The sequence below is a fragment of the Aphelocoma coerulescens genome, chromosome 3 (genome assembly GCF_041296385.1).
Source record: "Aphelocoma coerulescens isolate FSJ_1873_10779 chromosome 3, UR_Acoe_1.0, whole genome shotgun sequence".
Classification (NCBI taxonomy): domain Eukaryota; kingdom Metazoa; phylum Chordata; class Aves; order Passeriformes; family Corvidae; genus Aphelocoma; species Aphelocoma coerulescens.
In genome coordinates, this window is record NC_091016.1 from 14,088,705 (window position 1) to 14,100,249 (window position 11,545).

The 11,545-nt window shown below is 46.3% G+C and overlaps 1 protein-coding gene across 12 annotated transcripts in view; it reads right to left on the minus strand.

Moving 5' to 3' along the window:
- The window catches only part of EHBP1 (EH domain binding protein 1), a 211,321-nt gene extending 201,098 nt beyond the window's left edge, over positions 1-10,223 (minus strand). For 11 of the 12 annotated variants that reach the window (XM_069009118.1, XM_069009117.1, XM_069009112.1 and 8 more), the window contains exons 1-2: positions 9,947-10,223; positions 8,496-8,907 (exon numbers count right to left, since the gene is read on the minus strand). In XM_069009118.1, the coding sequence (XP_068865219.1) occupies positions 8,496-8,599 (104 nt within the window). In that variant the 5' untranslated portion in view covers positions 8,600-8,907; positions 9,947-10,223. Of the gene's footprint in view, positions 1-8,495; positions 8,908-9,946 lie in introns of those variants that run through there. The other variant, XM_069009119.1, reaches the window with a different exon arrangement.
- Positions 10,224-11,545: the final 1,322 nt, after the last annotated feature.

Below are 11,545 nucleotides of genomic sequence, written 5' to 3' on the forward strand. Positions count from 1 at the left end.
GTCACCAGGAGCTGTCAAGGTTAAATCCTCTGCTAATAAACCAAAGATAAATCAGCAACAGGTTGGTTTGGAAACTTACAGACCTGAGTTAGATCTTTGCTGGAAAAGAGAAGTTCTGACAGCTCTTTTTTGTTCTTTTAAATCTCTTCCTATGTATTGACATAAACAAAGGGAGTCAGAATTCACTCAATGAGCAGACACTGAAAGTCAAGGAAATTCACAGTACTTGCTGAGTGGCAGAGTACAATGTGCTGCCAACTGGATTCAATGATCCAGATTCTCCAGTTACTTCATTCAATACAGCTTTTGGTATTAACAGTACTGGCTATGCAAATACTCTTCCCAAACACAGCTGGGAGGGGAAAGTTAGTTTATGACACTGGATGTAAAAGCAGAGGGAGGCATCACTGCATCAATCTAAGCCCTAAAGAAAGGTCAGGACAGCTATCATCCTAGGGCATCAGGCAGCAACATACCTAATGGAAGAGCTGACTTTGGGAACGTCTTTTGTCTGCCTGGCCTAGGCAAAATGTGATGGGGCTTGTCCCAACAGGAGGAGATGAATATACGCTGCCAGCAAAGCTGCACCCATCGGAATCCACATCTCCCACCGCAACAGCCAGTGCCACCCATCCAGCAGCACCAAACAGCTCTGACCCGTCCTACAGCACCAAGGCAGCAAACAGCACTTCCTGGGTGAGAAAAGAAGCCACTGAATATGAAGGGTGACTGCTCATTACAGGTGCTTGTGGAGGTGGCACGCAGGAAATGAGTGGCAGTAATATGGGAGCCAAAACTCATGTGATATGAGAGAGTCTTAAAATACCCTGGATTGCTTTAATTCAGTTCTTCCTGTAAGCAGAAGTTATTTTGCCTTTGTGATGTTTGGTCAGCACCACAGTCATTTTTCAAAACAGATCCATTAGAAATGAAAGGTCAGATCTGCTTGTGTGCTGTTAAGCTGATACAGCAGCTCACCCAAAACAAAGCCCCCAGAACGACTGCAGGAGCGTGCACATGAAATAAAACCCGAAACCAGTTTGTGCTAAAATAAATACACAGAGCCACAGAAACTGCAGCTCAGCAGCTGCAGACAGTTAGCAGCTGCAGAGCCTGGCCATAGCGTTGGAGTAATCCTCAAGAAAGTCTCCTCAAATAATAATAAATTAGAAACAAAAAGAACCCCCAATGACTCTCCACTACAAAGAGAGCCTCAACAGGCAAAGAATTACTTCTGCACTACTCATCTTTACAGGTTTGCAGGCAGCTAGAAACTGTAGTTCAGAAGGGCATGCACTTCTGATTCATCTCAAAAGCTTGTGCACTTTGAAGCCCTACAGTGACAGCACAGGGCACTGACTCAGGATCTGGGTGATTTAGCTGAAGCACTCTAAGATGCTCTTGCCTGCAGCTGTGGCTCATCTCACCGCTCTGGCAGATTTTCCTCCCCATTGCATCAGGGCAGCATAAGGGAGGTGTGCCTGCTCCTCAACTGCTGCAGTTCACACTCGCCTCACAAATGGGAGCTGAAGTTGATGGCACTTAATACTAACGCACCCCGCAGCATTTCTGACACCCTGACTCTGCTTCAGGGCAGAACGTGACTGCTACTTAGGGACAGTGACATCCAGCTCCACTCTTGAATCCAGAAAACCTCATGAGTCAGAGCCTTAGACAACAGCAATGTTAGTTATGGTTCTGCTAATTTTAGCTCGTGCTTAACCCACAGTTCCCAAATCCCTGCAATGCCTCTCCAGGTGCCAAAAGCCACAGCTACCCTGTACCTCAGCTGCCAAAACACACAGCTTCCAGATGAGAGGCTCTGGTGCACTTACAGAAACTGTATGCAGCAGAAAGACATTTTTCAAATAAAGACAAGAGGAAGAAAACAAGGACAGCTTTATTTACCCGACTGCTCTGCACATATCTTAAAATAAGGAACAAAAGTTCATCTGCACAGTTCCTGTGTTTCAGAGTCCAGCCCAGGACACACAAGACAGACTTTGTGCAGAGGATAGCTCAGGAGCGTCCCACAAGGTAGCAAACAGCCTGCCAGGGCCAGCTTCTACACCAAGGAGCAAAAGGAGAGAGAGGGGCAAGGGAAACAAACACACACTTCACACACTCTCCTTAGAGTAAACGGGGAAAGCTTTTAGAAGTAAATAAACACACACACACACCCGCCCCCATATGCTCAGAAAGCCACCCAAGCAGAATGCTTTTACTACGGTAACTGAAGGGTTTGTTTTATAAGAAGAGTTTCCTCAGACTTAGTCAACCTTACCAGCCTCCTCCTCCTCCTCTCCTTATTCACACTAAACTGTGAAAGGGACTTCAGCTCTCTCCAACCAATTAAAAACTAATTGAAGCAACAGACTGGCACTATACAGCCTGAGCAGTCTAAGAGATGGCAGACTCAGCTCATATGAGGCCTACACAATGTCATAATATTTCATTTTATTTAACCTCATAGCACAAAGAGCTGAAAAGAGTATTCACAAGGATCCAATCCCAAGAAAAAACTTTAAATCTTTATTGCAGTTCAAGTCCACTGGGTTCAAATGAACAGTACACGTTCTTCACTGCATGTGTGCACCACAGTGCCTGCAGGAACAGAGCAAGGTTTTATTTGTTCCAAAAGCTCCGTGAGGAAGTTATGCACACACACAGCTTCTCTCTCAAAAAATAAAGTTGTGCTAGAACACAAGTTAGTGTATTTTATTCATTCAAGGAGACATCTTCACCACTCTGACCATTAAAATGGAATTTATCTACACCCGGATATAATCTAATGTTTTCTGCTTTTGCTAATTATTTTTGTTACTGCTAGGACAGGAAACAATGTCAAAGAACTGCTGAAAAGAAATCTGTCTCTCAGAGACAAAAAGAATTCAGAACAAGTATTTATGCCAAATCTTTCTATCCTACAGACACTAAACTTTGTGCCTGCATCTATCAATGCAGTCTTTTAGCAACTGGGCACAGAGTCACAAGCACTCTTAAAACATTGCTGCAAATAGAAAATGGGTTTAAGCATGCAGCACTGACAACCTAAAAGGGCAGCAGCAAGAAAGACTTCACACACACCTGTACCTTTCCTACCCAAATTTCTTTGTTCCCAATATGCAGCCAGCAATTTTGATGAGAAATCCCTAACTTGTGGTCGAAGAACAGACCCGAGGCTGTAAAAGGGGTTAGGAGGAAGCTTGGCAAGGTAGGGAAGGAAAGCAGCTGGCATTAAGCAGCTGGGATTGGTAGACAACCTACTGACAGAAGTCAGCAGAGAGTCCATAGGAGCAAATCTAGGTTTCTGCAAAGAAGGATTTTCTTTTTGATACAAAGAAGAGTGATGCAAAGTGACAGAGGAGAATTGCTTTTATGTGTGGACAGTAAGTGTGTTTTAATTGACTACAGAAAGAAAGGGGAAAGACAGCTGTAAGGCAGCTGGTGGTGATTATTTGGAAAGAGAATGTTTGACACACAATTTAAGCCCTCAAAAAATCCTCAGTCAAAATCAGAAATGAATGGCAAAGAAAATGCTGAAGTGCATTTCCAAATGGAGATTATTTAGTGTGGAATCAGAACTCAATAAAACATATAAGGACAGAGTACAATTTCATTGAGAAGAACAGAAGATAAAACACAGGAGAAATTGCATGGTGCTCTCCTTGCACAAGTTGTACATGTTACAGTACACCTACATCACCAACACCCCAATCTGATCAAAAACTCTGCAGAGCAAGCCCATGACACAACAGCACGGTGCACAGCAAAACTAATTCAAAGAGATTCAATAGGATCATCCTTTATAGTTAAAAGCACTTAGGTACTCACGAAATCCCCTCTAACAACCGTGCAAAGCAAGAAAATTAATTGAGCAATGTGACAGCCTGACCCCGTTGCAGGCAACCAAGGATTCTACAGCAACCAGTTAAGCCCAGTTCTTCTGGCGGCCTTCAGCACTGAGGGGTTTGCTGGAAAGCAGCAAGCAGAAGGCAAGCAGATCAGTGTGAACCGTGGAATCTCAAAAAGCTCATTTCTCTCCCATGCACAATGCATGCCAAATCTTAAGATTCCTTCAGCATCCAGTTATGAAACTACAATAGAAGAGGAAAACAGATGGCTAAAGCCTTTTGAAGAAAAAAGAAAACAAAAAAAGATTAAGCCTTACTTCCTTTCCGAAAGAGAAATATGTGTATTTAGAAAGAGAGAACTTGCTTCAGACCATACCTAATTGATATAAAAATAGGCAACTTGCCTCATGGACATGAAGCCTGTCTTCAGTTAAAGCTTCTGAACATAAGTTTAACCCTTTTAGAACATCATGGCTCACTGTATGTTTAAGCAGGATTTAAAAGCAAAGCTGTTCATGTAGATGACAGACATTACACACATTGTACAAAAATAACATATTTATCTCTAAAGCAACTCCTGAACACAAATCCCATGTAAAAGCCTTTATGTTTACTCTTTTCCAACCTTGGTAAGCAGTTAGCACCTATGTTCAGGTGAGCAGCTTTCTTGCTCATAAACACATCCAATGAACAATGACAAGTTAGGAACTTGGCAACCTCAACTCTCTTAAGTTCAGCCATTCTCTGGGGAAAACAGTGAATATTACATTTGAAGCCTCTGTTGAGTCCTTGACTTGTGAGATATCACACAATAAGGAAACAAAAAAGCCACCCTAAAGAGCTCGTGTGTTCAGCAGTAGATTTTTCAGCAGCTCTATAAAACTGCTATCAGAGCTTCAGGTCCAAGTACCAGAACTGATCTCTGGTCCAAAGGAGAAGTTTCCTCCTCTGCTGAGCCTGTATCTCAGACAAGCCTCGACTCAGTTGCCTGAACAGAAGCCTCCAGCAGCTGGGAAGCCCCAGGGTACACAAGAGATTCATGCTGGGCTAGCAGCTTGAACCAGGATCAACAGGAGACCTGGGCTTCTCCAAACTGGCAGCTGGGACTGGCAGTAAACACAAAGGCATCCCACACAGGGCCTGACACCAATGTTCAGGCAACTGGACTGGGTCCCCTGCACAAGTCACAGCATTACACCTGCCAGGGATGCCCAGCACAGTCCTGCCCCACACAGCAACCCTCTGCTCTGACAGCAGAGAGCAGGAAATACAGCTGTTTCTTTAGATGCCTAAGCAAAATGAATGAGACTGATTTATGGTTTTATTCAGTGACTCTGCACTGAGGATAAGCACTGAATTAACTCTCTCGTATCACACATGGTCCTTTCAGGCCAGGGCTGCAGTTCGCTGGTGAGGCTGTGTGGAAAATCCTGAGCTGCCCCAGCTTAGTCCAAGGGTAAATGGAGAATGACACACTCCAGCACTTTCAAGCAAGCACCTTTCAAAACAAATCAACTGCTTATATGATTAATGCAAAGTACTACGTTTTCACAGTAGCAGGAGTCACTAATCCATATTAAAGACCAAGACTACATCCGTTTATTTATTTATTTTTAATGAAAGGTTCTAAATAAACCAACTGTTCAATTTTTCAAAGGTACTGAGCAGCCACAATAATTAGGTCTGGGTCAGTGGGAGCTGCCAGAATGCCACAGAAGTGACTCAGTCCTGTTAATTATCTGAAAAATAAGGAACAGTGACAACACTGGACACTCCATCACGACCTATCTCCCCCAAACACACCACCAATGAGAAGCAATCATTTGAGAGTGGCTGTCTGTAACCATTATTCAGGACAGAAATTATGGACAGGAGAAAAAGCAGGAAAGGTTTCAGCCTAATCTGGCCAAATGCTGCTGTACATAGAGATCATCCTATAAAAAAGTGAAGCAGCAACACCACAGCAGTGGCAACTTCCCACAGTGCCAGGAGAACTCCAGAAAGAAAAAGAGCAGGAGCTATTTTAAATGCTAAGTTTAAAAACAAAAACAAACAAACAAAAAAACCCCAAACAAAACAAAAAAAAAGCAGCTCCAATCAATACAAGTCCAGAGGAAACAAAGAGTATTAAAGCCAACCAGAAATTCACCCAACCTTGCAAACCATACACCATCAATACAAAAATATTCTAACACACAAGTTGTTTTCTGAAGAGTCATACAAATGCAAACCTAACAGAAGATAGCAGTTCACAAAGAGGCACACAGCCTGTTTTGGTCATGCACAGTCCTTGCTCACAGACACTTCTCAGTTCCAGTGTGTTTATGACTGTGTTGTCATTTATTTTAAAATATGAATGAAGCATTCTTTTCCTCCAGAAACACTGCATTGTTAAAATGCCAGTACATTAAAATAACTTACTGCTTACTACATTTCAATCAAACAAACTACAGACTACAGCACAGACACTTAATATATATTGAGTGCTTTCAGCAAGATCAGCATATGGAGTTAATTTCTTCTGTTTTGTTCTCACATGGGCCAAACTCAGAGACAAGGCTCAGAAACAGATGAAGCAGTGATCCTGTCAGCATGCACAGAAACTGCATCTTCTCCAAAGTTATGGAGAGACTTAGTTGAAGGCTCTCAGAATACATAAATATTTAACCCTTTGTTTCTATAGAATTTTGACTTAGGAAGTTTGATTTATGGCAGAAATACCGTATTTTAGGTTGTGTGCGTAAAGAACATTTTTGTTAAGGTTCTTGAAATAACAGGAAGCAGAATCAAAAAGCTTACAATCAAAGGACTTTGTGAATTATGTTCTTCCCTATTGTGATTTTTCCTACAATTCATCCACATTTCACCACCATACTGTTCCTTTGTCATAACCAACACAAGCACTGATCTTGCATGCATTTAAACTCAAGAATGTAAAATGAAGTTCAGAAGGATGGCCTTTTTGCAAAAAAATAGCTCCATATCTGAGGTTTTGAATGCCTCTCTCACTACTGCAGACACAGACATTTTGCTAGGTGGTCACTCTCAGTTATGATTAACCAGTAAGCTACCTGTTTCTAAAATAATAAGATACTTCACAAGAGAACTTTTGTGTATGACTTTCTCTTAAACCAAGGAAAAGTTAGATGCAATTCCAATGCAAACATTCCCCTGCAGGATTTATCATTTAGTGCTGAAGCATTCTGCAAATTCTCAGCAACGAGTGAATCAAAATGAAAATGAAACCTAAATCAGCCAAGTTAATGCAAACAGAACATAATAAGAAACCCAAGTGCTAAAATAAAACTGATCAACCAAAATTACTGTGGAAAACTCCTTGGCCTCTTTGGGACAGTAGATCCCATGGGATAATCAGGACAGCCTCTTTCAACCTCTACAACATTTCCATTTGTTATTTACTCTGTGAAAGCAAGTTCAACTTCCAAAACAATTCTGTTTCTTAAACATTCTAGTCATGAAGAAAGCTTGCTAAAAAACCCCAAAACGTTTAATCTGACAGTGTTCCTTTAAGACAGAGCAGTGCACAGCCTTCTAGCACATTTGACAGAGATTTCCTACTCCACAAGATAGAATTTAAATTTGTAGAGGCAATTACTCATAACCAGTGAAAGCAGCCAATGCAAGTGCCAAACTTGCCAACAAGTAGAAAGGCCAAGTATTAGAAAGGAGGCTGCAGTTTATTACAAGGCAATTTGAACATCTTGGTCCACAAGGTCTGGAATGTATTTTCTTCTTCCCCTGACACTACAAGCACACGCTAACGTGAGGAATTATGTCAGTAACATCAATATTCCAAACATACAAAACAGCAGTTAAGTATTTATATAACGGAGATCTTTCCCTGACTATTTAAAAGCTGCTTCTAGTCTTGCCTAGCAGATTTATTTAAGCTCACTTTGCACAGGAAAGATGATGTGCCAGACCCACACCATTAACTGCTGTCTAGTCAGTTCCAAAGCCATCCAACTGGACCACCACCACACAAAATTCTTGTCTGACTAAACAAACACCTTAAGGCAATTCCCAAGGACCTGCCTCTTGCCCCTTCCTGTTAAAAGATGGAAAGGATAAAGGAAAAGAAGGAGAAACATGATCTCTTCAGGTAAGGAAGTCAAAAATCAAAACGGGCATCCAACCCACATATCCCATGACCTCCATGTCCAGGACTGATGTCCAATGCCTCCAACAGCCAACATGAGTGTCAGTAGATAACACTCAGCACAAATAGCTGAATTGGCACTTGGAAAATAGCTCATGGGAAATATTAAAAAAAAAAACCAAACAACACCAAAAACCTAAAACCGACAACCAAACCCACACAAAGTCACAGATGCGAGCTAACAAACATACCCTCCTCTGCAAGGTAAAAACAACGCCAACCCAGAAAATCAATAGCACAGACCAAAACCAGCAGGTCCAGGGTAACCATGCAGCAAAGCCAGCACCCACTGAGAAAGACAAGCAGCTCATGCAGCTGCTTCTGCAATGGGCTGGCAATAGAAGGTAAGGGGATGGAAGAGCAATGCACATACCAAACAATATACAATGAGCAACATCCTTCCTATTTCAGCACCAGCAACTTACTCCATCATTTTTACAGCAACATGAGCCACTTCTTACCATTTTTTCGTGCACTCAACCATCAGTTCCTGGTAAGAGGCCACAAACTGGAACTTGGATGCATGTTTCCCAACACGCTGCAGTCTTTTCCAAACTGAAGCCATGATGGTGAGAAATACCAGTCCTCTTAGACAGCAGAAGCTGTGTGAATACCAATGTAGGTTTCAAAGAGCGTGTGTGCTTGATACTAGCAGATTTATATACAGACACAGTAAAAAGAGTGTGTGAGGAACTTGGCGGGATGTCTACAATTCATATTCTGCCTCTCCCCTCCTCAGGGTAAATCCCAGTCTAGCGGAATGGCTCATCACTGGCCAGGAGCAGCATGCAGTAGCAGTAGACAGGTAATGGAAAGAAGTTCTCTCATGGAATCATCATTCTTCACACAGTAGATGAAGGGAAGACTGCAGGACTGGAAGACAAATAAGGGAGAGAAAGCATTGGTTAATGCACTTCATACTAAGTGCTGCAGCTGCACGTGATCTTATACCTTTCAAACAACTACAAGAACATACCCCCTTCCTGTTGTCATCCACACACAGCCCCCCCCAGTTAAATAAATAAGTAAGAATACTGCAGCAATTTCAGGAATTCAAACCACGAGACTGTTCAGAAACATATCAACATATCCTATTATCAGAAGCATCATAATTGGCAACAACAACAAAAAAGGGCAGGTCAGGGCCACACCGAATCCTTATGAAGCATCTCCGGGAAGCAATGCAAAGTGGCTGAGGTGCTGCCAATATGCACCCAGAGGGAGGGACACGGGGAGATGAAGTTCTTTGTCTTGATGACAAAAGGTGTAACAGTTGTTTCCTCTAACACACCTCCCGCTTTCATTTCTCTGTGTAAGGAGAAGGATCAGCCAAGAAGACAGAAAGGGAGTCTTGGTGCTCACATGCTTGTGCCAGGGTGAGGAGGAGGACGAGAAAGGAAGGGGCATTTCCCGAGTCCAAGCTACCCAGGATCCCCCATCTTCCTCGCTGCATCATATTGAAATGGAAATGTCTTCTCACCGAGAAATGATCATCAGGGAGGGGAAAAGGGAGAGGAGAAACCCAGGTGGGTTTCCTCCCTCGAAAGGAAAGCAGCATCTCCGCTGGGTGTGGGGAAAAGAGCTTCTTCATTAGGAATATGGGGAAGCACAAGCTAGCCGCAGCTGGCGAGAAGTCAGGGCAGAATGGCATCAAAGCTGGCGAGGAGGCTACCTGAAGTAGAATCGCCCGCGGGAAGGGGGTCCCCACGGAGCCCCGCGGCGAGGAGCGCCCCGCTCCGCCTCAGCAGTCCGTGTCACCTCCGCGCCCAGCCCGCCGGGGCAGCGCCCCCCGCCCTTGGCCGGGAGCCGGAGCGGTTTAAAAATTAAAACGCCACCGGCAGGGAGCAAGGCGGGGAGCGGCAGCTCCGGGACCGCGGGAGGGGCCGGGCGGCTCCCCGTGCGCGGCACTCACCTGCCGCCGGCTCCTCGCGGGCGGTCCCGCCGGGCGGGCGCGCTGGCACCACACGGCAGGCGAGAGTCAGCGCTGCCGCTGCCCATTACCGCAGCAGCCCCTCCGCCGGCAGCGCCCTGCGGCTGTCCCCATCCTCCCGCAGCCTCATGGCGAGCACCGCTCCCCCGCCGCTCTCCGCGCCGGCCGGGCAGACAGCGCGGGTCACAGCGCGGCTCGCAGCGCGCCTCACGCCGCCACCATCGCTCTCCTACCGGCGCTGCGCCGCGCCGCGCCTCACCCGGCCCGCCGCTCCCCCGCCCCCGCCGCCCGCCGCTCCCCCGCCCCCGCCACGCCATTGGCCCCGCCGCCGGCTCTCCGCAGTCCATTGGACGGTGTGGCTGTCAATCATTCGCGCAGAGGAGGGGCGGGGGAAGAAGGGTTCCAGAGCCTCACCTCCGTCTCCAGCTCTACCTCTGCTCTGATTGGTCATTCAACCAGGGGAGGCGGGGCTAGTTGTGAGGGGGGACCATACGATAGGTCAATGTGGCCGTCTGTCAGCACGAAGACGCCCGGCTATTGGCTGTGGTGCTTCCTAAAGCCGCGGTCAGGGCAGGGGTGTGGCGCCGCCGCCGCCGCCCGCGGGATTCACCGCCGCCTCAGGGACGGGGAGCGGCGGGAAGGGAAGGGAAGGGAATGGAACGGAATGGCTGGGGCAGGGACGGAGGGAGCCGGGGCGGGAACCACAGGTGCCTTCCGTGAGGTGGGCACGGGGCGGCTGAAGGGGCGAGCGGCTCCGGATCGAGGCGGCGGGAGGGGCGGAGGAACCGCGGCGAGGGACAGTCCCCGTGCTGGGCCCGCCTTGAGGAGGGGTCAGTCAAACGCCGGGCCTGACCGAAGTCCTGCAGCACAGGCCCCGGTCCTTTAGGGGCTCCGGAGTCCGGGTGCGGATGGGGAATGGATGGAAAGTAAATACCGCAGGCAGGACGACGTTTCTTTGCTGGTTTAACCTGCGGGCTCAAGCACCCAGGCGGCGGAGGCTGGATGTTGTGCGCAGTTTGATGTTAAAGTATCTGCAGGGGAGAACGGAGCAGTGAGGGGGTGATGTGGGATGTGGCTGTGAATTCCCCGTAGTCACGCCGGCTAAAAGCTTCTCCTACACTGCAGTGCTATGAGGGATGTGTCGGGACCCAGCTGTAAACCCTCGGTGCTGGGTTCCAGCATAAATCAAAAATTAACCTGTGGCTACTCTGGTTCGCGCTGCCTGTTGCCCATGTTCTCTCTGGACAGCCGTACAGATGTCTTTAAGTTTGGGATGCCAAAGCGCCATTTGCAGTAGGTGAATTCCAGAGTCAGGGTAACGTGGTTGCGTGATCTCTGAGAGCTAATCCTAAACCTTTGAGCCAGCCAAGTCAGAAACTAAGCCAGCTATCAAGTGGAAGCACAGAGAAATAAGGAAGATAATGCAGTGGAGCTTTGAGAGCAGCTGTAAAATTGAAGCCTCCGGGCTTTGTAGTCCTCTGTGTTCTTTCCCATGACAAAACAAATGGAGTGCAAGCCTGATCCACAGTCTGGGAAGCTCCTTATCCCAGTGTTTTCCTCCTTTCCCCTGAGCTGCCTCTC